Source organism: Pristiophorus japonicus, unplaced genomic scaffold (genome assembly GCF_044704955.1).
Source record: "Pristiophorus japonicus isolate sPriJap1 unplaced genomic scaffold, sPriJap1.hap1 HAP1_SCAFFOLD_1133, whole genome shotgun sequence".
Lineage (NCBI taxonomy): Eukaryota > Metazoa > Chordata > Chondrichthyes > Pristiophoridae > Pristiophorus > Pristiophorus japonicus.
Genome location: NW_027250792.1, coordinates 36184 through 49043, shown reverse-complemented (window position 1 = coordinate 49043; position 12860 = coordinate 36184). Strand labels below are relative to the sequence as shown.

General features: G+C 39.2%; 1 protein-coding gene across 1 annotated transcript in view; it reads left to right on the top strand.

The window, feature by feature from the left end:
* The window catches only part of sacs2 (sacsin molecular chaperone 2), a 35110-nt gene extending 22505 nt beyond the window's left edge, over positions 1–12605 (top strand). Inside the window, exon 7 of the mRNA XM_070870092.1 lies at positions 751–12605. Within this exon, the coding sequence (XP_070726193.1) occupies positions 751–11744 (10994 nt within the window). The 3' untranslated portion in view covers positions 11745–12605. The remainder of the gene's footprint in view (positions 1–750) is intronic.
* Positions 12606–12860: the final 255 nt, after the last annotated feature.

The following is a 12860-nucleotide window of genomic DNA, read 5'->3' as shown; positions in this document are numbered from 1 at the left end:
GATTTACAATCATGATTTTATGCCATAACCTCCCTATTGAATATTTTTCTTCTATTTTCTCTCCTTGCCCCTCAACTAAAGGTTGTGACGTATGCTGGGTATGGTCCTCTGGTATCTTTAAGTAGTCATTCTTTGTGTGTGTGGGTTAGCTGTTCAACTGTGGGGAGAAGGCTGTACCAAGTAAATCCAGCCACTTTCCTCAGGACACATACATTTTGAACAGGAGTTACTGGATAGAATCAGGACTGGGAACCGTGGCAAGAGCAAAGTGGGGGGCTTAGAAAGCAGGAAAGAGCAGGGGCTGGGACAATACAGCTATGAGAAGAGGCTGGGAGGGAGTGGAGCAGAGCTGTAACATTTGGGGGAGCAGGGACCTACAATGAGCAGTGTCTGGGCATATTGGGTACAGTGCCCAGGATAGAGAGGTCATGTGAAGGTGGGATAGACAAATAGGGAACTATCATCATGACATTTTTTCCAGTGATTGAATTAATCTATTATGTCTCATAGTTAGCATGATCAACCAGCAACTTAGAAGGCTCACTGCAATACTAGGGTCATAAAATGCTACTGAAAATAATATATTTCTAACACAGATGGATTTAACTGCTTACTGTAACTAAATCATTTTGATAGCTTGTAAAATCATCACTTGTGGTTGCCTTGGATTGCAAGTACTGATAGCATTAAGTTTTAATGAATCATTTTGGAAACATTGCGATGGAAATTCTTTCTGTTCTGTTCTTCCAGGAATATTTGCAAATGTTATCTGCTTGGATGTGGATGTTGTGAGACAGCACATTAGAAAAGCTCTACCAGATAATTGGACTAAAGGACTTGGTCATGTGACATGGGATTTCTCAAATACCCAGCACCCTCCAGTGCCCTGGCTTGCAGAATTTTGGAATTTTCTGAATAACAATTGTAGAACTCTCGATAAATTTGAAGGGTTGCCACTCATACCACTCAGCCCTCTAAAGGATTGTGTCAACAGCCTCCAGCTTGCACATTTGTCAAAGAATATTACAACCATATTTCAAATGCAAAACGGTTACAAGTTACCAGATACAATCGCTAGTATAATTACAAGAGCTGGAGGCAGTGTCGTTCAAAGTAGTGATGAATTTCTACAGCATCAGCAATTAGCTGAGTATGTGTGTTTACCAAACCCAAATAATGTTTTAAAGGTGTTTTTGAATCTGGGTTGCGATCAAGTAGTAAAAGAGATCGGTTGTATGTCAATTGAAGACAGAAAGTCATTGAGAAACTATCTTGCTGAAGCAGCCATATTTGATACTGATGAGATAAATATGTTATTCAAGTTGCCGATCTTTCAACAAATGAATTCTGTCAGGCCTACAAATAAAGGGCTTATCACAGCTGAGACGTATGGAGCGCTGAGTAATGATGTTTACCCTGAGATCCCGGATGACTTGCCCCTACCAGAAACTGTACTGAAGTGTGTTGATGAGAAAGACAGGAAACTAATGTTGTTAAAGGGAAAGTTACTGACGGCATCAGATGTTGCATTACTTATGTTGAAGGGAGTAGAGACCCAAAAGTATGAGGCTGAACAAATCGAAAAGGTGATGCTCTGGATTCTAAAACACAGCGAGGTACTTTTTAAACAGAAACCAGAATTGTTCAACAAGTGCAGAACACTTAGATTCTTGGCATCCAAAGACAGAATTGTGCAGGCTTCCACCTTATTTGATCCTAACAATGTGACCTTTCAGTACCTCTTTCAGCCGGAGTTTCAGCACTTCTTCCCGCCTCCACTTTATTGTAAGGATGAGAAAATCTTGCAGACGCTGCAAAGACTTGGGCTAAAATCAAACGAAGACAGTATTTCACCTGAGGACCTTTTAAAGGTGGCCCGATTGATAGACAGATACCACAGCCAAGCTAGTGATATTGGCAGTGTTTGTAAAAAAGCAGAAGCTTTAATTAAAGTGTGCAACACAACCTCCATTTTGGCCATTTGTAGTTATCAGACAGTAGAACAATTATGTTCCTTACAGTGGGTACCCTGTAACAGTCTGACAAAAGAATCGACAGAACACAAAAAAATAAATATTGATTTTAATAAACCTGAAAGTGTAAGAGATTCAAGATATGCAAACATTATTGGTCTAGTGATGCCACTTACTGACAAGTTTACTGAGAAAGCATGTAACATCTTGGGACTACTGAACATACCACCAGCTGACAAGGTGATTCAAAATTTTCTATTCCTAATTGACCAGGTGTGCAGCAATAGTAACTCACGCTACAACTTCATGATGGATTTGCAAGATATCTATGAGTATATGCAAAAGCACCTCAGTCAGTTTAAGGCTCTCTTACTGGCCATAGAGCGGCCATGGGTGTGGAACGGGACTGGGTTTTCACATCCTCACAATCTTGTTTTCTCCTATGCTGAAGATTTAGATCTCAGCTGTTATGTAAAGAGAGTTCCACAGGAAATATCCCAGTACATGGAGTTACTGACTGAGTGTGGAGTCAAAGCAGTCTACAGCAGCGATGAAATTATTCAGATACTTTATCACATACAAGATAATATGGTTAAGCTGAATTCTGGCTATGGTAGCCCGAGTGAATTGAGGACCATCATTTCCATACTTGATTGGATGCGCAGAAATAATCTTTCATCGGCCGATGACCTTCCAGTCCCTGTATGGAAAGGCACCCAAGGTGGATTCTGCTTGAAACCACGTTCCCTTGCAGTTTTGTGTGATTTAGATAAGGGAACACTGGAGGATATTAACACAAATGAAGAAAACTTTCATATTGTTCATAAAGAAATAAACCTTGCAATAATTGAGTGGCTGAATGTGCCTGCCTTAAGCAGCAAAGTTCTGCATCCTGAATTAATTGGAATTGAGCAGTATGGGCAAGCAGAGCCCCTTGTACTGAGAATTAAGAACATTCTGAAAGAATATGATCAAGAACACGATCTCTTCAAAGAGATGCTTCAGAATGCTGAAGATGCTGGTTCAACAGTTTGTAGTTTCCTAGTGGACATGAGACAAAACAGAGATGCACCTGAAAGTCTTATTGATCCTGGTATGGCTGCGTGTCATGGGCCAGCACTTTGGTCATACAACAATGAGTGTTTCACTGATGAAGATTTTTACAATATAACAAGAATTGGGACAGGTTCCAAGGAAAGCCAAACTGATAAGATTGGTAAATTTGGACTTGGATTTAATTCTGTTTATCACATAACTGATGTCCCATCCATCCTCAGTGGAAAATACTTACTTATTTTTGATCCAAATGTTACTCATCTTAAGAAACACATTCATTCTGTAAGCAACCCTGGAATAAAACTTAATCTTTATGAACATAGACGATTAATTCAGAAATTCCCTGGACAATTTAACCCTTACAATGGAATATTTGGATGTAATTTTAAAATAGCCACTGGAGAAAATTTCTATTATGAAGGGACCCTGATTAAGTTACCTTTCAGGACACCAGAGGAGGCTGCAGTATCTGAGATTTCCAATAAGTATTATAACCAGAAACACATCATGACCTTGGTGGATAGTTTCAGGCAAACGTCAGAAGATCTTGTCATATTCCTAAAGAATGTGAGAAAAGTTTCACTGAAATTTATCAGCGAGCATACAGCCCATGACAACCACATCATCCCTGTATTCAAAATGGAAAGACAAATGCTGAATATCATTGAGATGTCAGATCATTTCCCAATTAAAAAAATGCAAGAAAATGTCATGAACATATTGGAAAGCACAAATAAATTCTCTCAAAAAATCAGAAATTTGAGCATCTCAACTATCATACAATTTACAGAAGAAACCATTGATAATCCCAGTCTCATCAAATATTGGTTGATTCATTCGTGTTTTGGAATGGCAAAGGCCTTGCAAATGGCTTGCAATAAAAGAACAAATACTTATTTTGCCCCTCCGCTTGGGAGTGTGGCCATACCACTCAAAAAGAAGAAAGAAACTGGACATTGGATGCCAAACACTGAAGCCCATGTGGGACAAGTGTTTTGTTTCCTGCCTCTTTCTCTTCAGTGTGGTCTTCCCGTTCACATTAATGCATCTTTTGCAGTCACCTCAAATAGGAAGAATCTTTGGAGTTCTGGGTCAAAGGGAGATTGGAATCAAGCCCTTTTGGAAGATGCAGTTTCTGCCGCTTACATCACATCTATTTCACTCATGCAGCAAATGTCACAGAAGGGAGAATTTGAAAATTATGACTACTACACGTTTTGGCCTAATGTGAAAAATGTAGACAATCAGTTTAAAGTTATTGTGGAAAATTTCTACAGAGCAATTGCACATGGAATCAATGGTGTCATAGTCAAAGCGTTCAGCAATGGGAAAGATTGGTGCCCAATAAACCAGGTTCGCTTTCTGGATTCATCAATTCTGAAAAACAAAAGAGTTGGAGGGTCTGCTGTTACTGAATTTTCCAAACATCTTTCCAAACCCTTTCTCTCAGTGCACTTACCAGAGTGGGTGAAGCAAAGCTTCATTGCCAGCGGGTGTGGCCAGTTCATTGAGCAAAACACATACAATTGGGAATTGTTTTACAAGGAAATTATATTTCAGAACTTAACTGTTATCAATCCCAAGACTAGGAATGATTTTATTATTTATGCAATTGATATGAGGGATTCATCTATTGATGAAATGTTGCGCATAAAACCATGCATTCCAGCTAGTGGGAAGGAAGATCTCCAGTATATCAAAAATCTTGTACATCCAGAAGGCAAGATAGCTTGTCTTTATGATGATGAAGATGGGCGGTTCCTCGTAGGAACTTCTGAGGATTTTCTTCATCCTGAGAGATTGTTAAGGATAGAGATGCTGGGGATGGTAAAAGACAGAATTGCTTTTCCTGACTTAATTGAAAGAGCAGAGACAATTAAACAAATCTGGGGCTTTGATAGGAACAAAGCATATCAAAGAGTGCGTCATATCTTGGATTTGCTCAAAGACATAAATCAGCTTAATGAAGATGACCAGCAAAACTTACAGAATATCCCATTCCTTCCGGCTTTTCTCCCACATAGTCAGGATAACAATGCTTCTGTAGATGCTGTGGTTTTGATGAAAGCAAAAGATTTGTACAGTTGCAAATACCAAGCACTAGTGAATATGACAGAAATGGTTTTAGACAAAGAACTGTTGAAAGGTAGCAAGCTGTCTCCAGAAGCAATTATCTTTCTCGGTTTGAACAGGCAGCCACCCGTTGAGACAGTGTTGGAACAACTGAAACACACGTACACGTGTAATAATCTCACAGCTAGTGATCTGAAAAGAATAACTAAAGAATGCTACATCTACTTGACTAAACAGTTAAAGGGGGATCCAGAATCAAAAAAGGGAATCTACAATGCTGCTCAAGAATTCCCCTTTATTTTAGTTCACGGGCAGTTTGTGCCTGATAAACTAGTTTCGCGTAAGGTTTCATTTGATGCTGCTCCATACCTTTATGAACTTCCCAAAGAATATGTAGAATGTGAGGAACTGTGGAAGTGCCTAGAGATTAAGGAACATTTTAGACTGCAAGATTATGTCTCTGTCCTCAAAAGAATGTCAGAAAAGTACCATGGATCACGGCTCTCCAATAGCGATCTTGCTGTGTGTCTTCGAATTGTGACCACTGGATTCATTGAGGCGTCAGAACAGGAAGATATCTTGCACAGTGTTCTCCTGCCCGACCAGCACTGTGTCCTTCACTCTGCTCAAACATTACACTACAATGACACGCCGTGGCTTGTTGTTGGAGATGATCTAAATCTCTGCCATAATCAGATAGCTAGAGAAACGGCTGTCCGCTTCAATGTTCAGACAACAAAACACAGGGCCATGAAAAATCTACAGGTTAAAGATTTGTCTATATGGGCACAGGAATTTGGCCAGCAGGAAAAACTGACAGTACGTTTAAAAAATATCATCAAAGCTTACCCATCGAAGAAAGATATACTAAAGGAGCTGATTCAGAATGCCGACGATGCTGAAGCCTCCGAAATCCATTTTATTTGGGATCCCAGAAAACATGGCAACACAAAGACCTTTGGTGAGGAATGGAATGCACTTCAAGGCCCCGCACTCTGTGTTTACAATAACAAGAAGTTCACAGACAAAGACATTGAAGGTATACAACAACTTGGAGAAGGAGGTAAGCGTAACAGTCCCGAGAAAACGGGAAAATATGGACTTGGTTTTAATTCAGTGTATCACCTGACAGACTGCCCCTCTTTTATGTCAGGTGACAGTATGTTGTGTATCTTTGACCCTCACTTGGCTGTGCTGGCCACAGCAAAGCCACATTCTCCAGGTGGAATGTTTATAGTCAACCAGAAGTTTAAAAACACATTTGAGGATGTTTATTCTTCCTTTCTCCCATCCTTTTTCAATCTTGAACAGGGGACCATGTTCCGATTGCCACTGAGAACAGCAGAAATGGCAGAAAAATCAGATATCTCAAAGCAGGCAGTCACAAAGGATGTCATTCTAGAATTACTGGAGGTATTGAAAGAAGATTCTGATAGTCTCCTCTTATTTTTGAACAATATTAAGAAAATTTGTTTTCATAAAATGGACAAAAAAATAAGTGAACTGCAGGAAATATTTACTGCAGAAGTTGAAATGTCTCGGGAAAGCACCCGGGAACAGGAACATATGAAGCATTATATTCGAAAGTGTTCAAGTTCCACTACGGTGGTATCTAAAATGGAATCTTATCAAGTTATATATGAAATTGAGATTCGATCTTCTATCAAACAACCAACCAAATGGATTTTGGCAAATAAGGTGGGCATTGCTGATGCAGAAATAACTGAGTCAGTGCAGAACTTCTGTTCCAACTTGGGGCAAACACTATTGCCTCGAAGTTCTGTTGCTGCTTGTATTAACTGCGACAGTTTTCAAGGTAAAGCCTTTTGCTTCTTGCCTTTACCCATAGAAACTGGTCTCCCTGTCCACATCAATGGAAACTTTGCTGTTGACTTTGCCAGGCGAGACCTTTGGAAACAGGATGGACAAAGCGGCAAGATGAAATGGAACACATTTTTAAAATTACACCTGATTGCACCTTTATATGCAGATTTACTTGATTACATTCGGATAAGTTTATCTGGTGGCAGAGCTGGTCCCCTCAAATATAACAGTCTGGAATTATGCAGAACCAGCCTGGAACCCTCTTACCTATGGTTCTTCCCTCATGTTTCTGAAGAAGTTCCTCAGGAATGGCAGTTAATGATAAATCATGTTTACAAATACATATATCAGACGAGTCTTTGCCTGATCCCTATAGTCAGACATGACATTAATCAATTTCACAATGAGAAGATCATTAATATTACTTGGTCCAGTTTGACTAAAGAAAAGAAAGATGAAGTTCCTCACTTTGTGACCATTCACATGATTGGAAAACTGAGTGAAATTTTGGAAGAGATTGGTATGCACTTGGTCCTACAGTCTGACTATATGACCAAAGTTTTGAAAAGTTTAGAAAGAGCTTGTATGGATGCCTTTATTTTAAACCCAGGCACAGTCAGAACATTTCTTCAGATCCATCCACTGAACAACCCAGGCGTAGCAAAGACTAACTTCCCTTTACTCCTCAGTGACTCTCTGATTAAAGATGGCAACAGATGCATGGCTCTTTTGGACTACTGTGTCTCTGATATCAAGGAAAGGAATTATAATGCTATAAATCATTTACCTCTATTGGTCACACAAGATTACATGTTGGGAACATTTAAACGTGTCTCTCCCAAATATATTTCCAAATTTCATGATTTATTTCCGGAGTCCCAGGAGTGCTTTGCAAACTATGATGTCAACAAGAAATATAAAGATCTCTTAATGGCAGCTGGCTTTTTAGAAGACTTCACAGTTTCGAGGGCTGAGCAATTCATTCGAATCAAACTTGGGTATAGATTTCAGATTAACTCCACTGACCCACACCTCTGGTTGAACTGGACTGAAAATGAGCAGTTCGTAGAATGGCTGAAGAAATTGTGGAAGTATTTTGAGAGCCAGATGAGATGCGATGATGAGCAGAACACATTTGAAAAGCTCAAGTTACTATTCTCAGACCTTGCAATATTACCTGTATTATGTCCCAGTTATAATGACCAGCATCTGCTTGCACCTCTGGGATCATTAAACAGTGTTATCTGTGAAATGACCCAAACTAATGTAGCACAAATTCTGCTCAAGCTTGGGTTTGCTAAAATTGCCGCAGATTATTTTTCCTTGAAGGTGATGTTTAATTACATTAGACCTCATTCACTGAAAACTGATGACAAAACCTCCATGCTGCAACATCTGCGTCTGACAAAATTAAACTGGAATAATTTAAGTGAGTGGGAAATTGAAACTATTTTAAGATTCCTTCATTCTGGACTGGAAACAAGTGATGATAAACATAAGTATCAGGAACAGCTGAAAACTCTCCCACTTTTTGAAACAATGGAGGAGTGTTTTGAAAGTATTGAAATGTACAATGTGATTTACATTCTAACTACTCAATTCAGTGACACGTTCCCAAATCTCTATAAATTGGACAGCTCCTGCATGTTTCTGAAAAAAAACAGGATCAACACCGAGGTTTCAGAGGATTTGGGGATTCAAGTTATTGATGATCTGCAGTTCTTTCTAGATTACATCCTTCCTAACGTTGAACAAATATTCAATGATCAAAAACTAGATGTCATGCGCCTGTTGTACAATATAATCTGCTGTTGTAGCATAACCTATGAAGTGAAGAAAGAACAAATTATTTCTAGTCTCAAAAACATAAAACTGATCAAAGCTATGAATGGGGTATTTCAAAAGGTTTCTTATTTCTATGAAAACAGTGAACGCTTATTTAAAATTATGATTCCTATAGAAAATTTTATTCCTGAGAATTTTTATAAAGATATGGGTTGCTGCCCTAATGATTCCAATTTGAGCAAATTACTGAAGGATCTGGGCTTGAAATGCTTCGTCTCTTCAGATGATTTTATTACTTTTGCATCGCAAGTTTCTGAAGAAGTGAAAATGCGTGTTCCTTTGAAAGAGCTAATTGAAAAAAGTGATGCTTTAGTCACATACCTGTGTAACGTAGATGAGGAAAACCTTCAGAAAAGTTTTTATGAAAAAGTGGAAAATATTACATTTGTTTATCCACACAAAGTTAGGGAGAGTTTACGTAACTTGCATTCTCCTTATGCAGAAGGAAGGAATTTTGTTGCTTTGAAGGATTCATTGGTGAAACAACGGGATGAAGACGAAGAATTAGTTTGGACCTCCATGTCAATCCTACCATCTAAATGTAGCCAGTCAAGAAATAATGCTAGTAAATTTAAAGCTGCTGGTGCTGTTTATATTCCTCCAGAAACTGTAGTCATAGCAAACCTCAGGAACATTTGCTTAGCTGTCTGCAAAAATCACAGTGCCTTTAAAACCAGATCTAAGGTTCTTCAGACTGCTTACGGTTTCCTTCAAAACCATTCATTTGATACCCGGTCCTTGACAGATCTTCCAATTGTTCTAGTAGAAGAGGATAATAAGCTGGTCAAAATCAACCAGGTGGTGTTCTCGTTACAAAATTACCATGAATTCCGTCCTTATTTATATCGGCTGCCCCCACTGCTAGCCCCATACCGTGAGTTCTTCCAGAAGTTGGATGTTGCCCTGGAGCCATCAGCTCCCCACCTCATCCAGGTACTTGGGTCTCTTTATGAAGATTCCAGCAAAGTAAATAGTTTAAATTCAAACCAAATGATAACTGTGAAACGCACTCTATATCACCTGTTTACCCTCCTGGAATCCAGGATAGAGCAACGAGCTGTTGAGAAACTGAAGCCATTGTATCTCCCAGCAAGTGATGGCATTCTGTATGCATCAGACACATTATGTTTTAATGACAGGATTATTACAAGTTCTAGAAGAGATGCCAGTGTTTTAAAAGGAAAGTTTAATTTTCTTCTAGATCTGGGTGAATGCTACCTAAGTTCTGATCCTTACAAGCAGATAAACCTTTTACAATTTCTACCTGAAGAAATTCGCCCTAAGATGCTTTCACAATTAACAGAGGAAATTCTCAATGAATCAGTTTTACGCTTATGTCCATATGGAGATAATTGTGCATTCAGAAATGATTTCCACAAGCTTCTTGTGTCCTCTAGTTTTAGAGGTGGGTTAGTGAGCTTGTTGAAGGGCCAGTGCAGTGGAGAGATGTCCATGAGTGACATTGAGCCTGGTTGTGAAAATGTTTTTTCCAAAATGCAAATTATTTGCTGTGAGAGGCTGGAAACAATCCTTTGCTTGGGGTCAAAGCAGCTGAGTAATACCAGCATTGAAAAACAAGTCTACACTAAGATGAGCAATATGGGCAGCGGTGTGGTTTACCTGGAGCACAGAGATAATGTACCATTCAGCATGAAAACTGTTATCATACATTCTTTGGCAACAGAGATTAATTTACTTTTGAAGAATGCCTTAAATAAAGATTCATTATTAATTGTGGTGTTGATGCTCAGCTGTGAACATCCACATGATATCCAGAAAGTATTGGAAGACAAAGGCATCTGCATTCGTAACTTAAAAATCCAGAGTCCCCTGGACCTGCCTAATCCTGGAGAACCCATTCCTGAAGAACTGATTCACACGCTGGAAATGGATATCACCCATAATTTCCGAGTTGATGAATATGTGGGTTATAAAGGCCCCTCTTCCAATGACTATGTCTATGCCATTTTTATTGAGCGACTAGACATGTTTATCAAAGATATTAGGATGCAAAAATGTAAAATAAAGATAGGTCCAGACTTGTTCATTGTGGTGAACCATCTCGATCTCTATAAATTCACCCAACAAAAGCTGCCTGAGGAAGTGTGCCACAAGCTTGCTATATTGAATATACCAAAGGCTAAGCAGCAAACACCCAGCCAGAAATATGAATCATTTGACAACATTAAGAAAGAAATTCAGGAATACCTGAAAGAAATAAGGAATCTCCCGAAGGACGAGAGGCAGAAGGCAATCCGTCGCCTTTACCTGAAGTGGCATCCAGACAAAAACCCAAACAACATTGAAGTGACAACGAAGCTGTGTCACTTTATTCAAGAGAAAGTGAAGCAACTAGATATAATCCACACTGAGGACAGAAGCAGCTCTTCAAATTACAAAAACTCCTTTTCTAGTAAAGAGGAAGATTTTTCTTCATTTTTTAACCAATGGAATAGTGAGGCATCAAGGCATAAGCAGAGCCAATCTCAGCAGAAAAAAAGTCAGTCTGCTAATGACTTCTGGTCATTCCCAAAGAAAAGTCAGTCCAATCCAGAAGAGGCTCAGAGATGGTTTAGACAAGCAAAATGTGACCTTAGGGCAGCGTTTAATGACCTGGGCTGCACTGGTCTAGACTGCACTGCCACTGAATGGCTTTATTTTAAAATCCATCAAGCTGTGGAAAAAGCTTTAATTGCTGCTGAGTACATGAAAAGTGGGAAGTGGGTTAGTGACCAAAGCATTACTTACCTTGCTAGCCAGGTATCGAGCTACAGCATAAAGCTGTCAGACATAGAAAGCATGGTGAACAAACTCAAGGAGCACGGAGTAGACAGCAAGAAGACCCAGTATCCCAACTACCACTCTCAGCCCCACGTCCCAAATGACCAATTCAAGGCAGGACATGAACAAGAGGTTCTGTCTTTAGCACAAACAGTGTTGGACAATATTGGAGAATACATCATGAGTCACTGATTGAGAAAATCCTTCTGTTCAATGATCAATGTTTCAGTGAAATAAAAAAAATCATTACCTGACTTTAGCCCAGAAACATTGTTTGAGAAAATGCAGGATACACTAAACTTCCTTTAACCTGGTTAAGTACATCAAACCTGTTGCCTACAAATACTGATTTCATGACCTGTACTTTAACATTGTGTACACAAGTTTTTGACACTGAGATGCCTGCCATTCAAACAATTTACAGTAATGGAAATGCTGACAAAAGGCTAACAATTTCACTTTAATTTGCTTAAGTCAGTTTCTCTTATGTACCTATCTGTTAATTAAATGTTTCTGTTCAGTGAATATAAACTGAATCTAAAACCATTTTCTACCTGCATTCGTTACATTCCATTTTGTAAACAGGAATTTACAACTAAAATACATATTCAATGAATACATTTTTTGTCTGAACAAAACATGTTAAGTGTGTTGCTCAAGTTATACAATTGTGGCCAGTTATACTGCCACACTTTCAAATGAAAGTGCATTCAAGCAATCCACCCACAGACATTAGAAGTTTTCCATTGCAGTTAGAAGTGCCATTGCCTGAAATTATACTGTGGAAAACTACTAATATTCCCATGGAATTTGGACAAGTGAATGCATTGTTGGGGCAAGCATGTTATTCACTTTACAGAAACTATATTTTTAATTAGGTACTTGGGCACATCTGTCTCGAGTTTCACTGTTGGTTTTAATGTAAAACACAGTATTTAACAGCATTTGATTCAAGTGTTGTGATGACCTTTGTTCAACTCTTAAAGGTGTAACTACATTCCATATAAAATAAACCCCATCTTGTGCTGTGTTGGCTGGGTGCCCTTAGGCAACTGTTGGTGTCAGTGGTCCTGAGCTGGGGGGGGCGGGAGCGGGGTGGGGGGGGGGGGGGGTAAAACCAGATTGCTGTCTAGTGATTCACACAATGAATGAAGACAAAATCAGGTTAGTGGTGATGTTCTCACAGTGAAACTATTTACCAACACTCAGTGTCTGCACTCACATCAAAAATGGTGACTTGGGCAAGGTAATGCAGGGTTGTATCCAACAGGAGGCAGTGCCTTAAAGAGGGAGAACTTTGGTAAACAC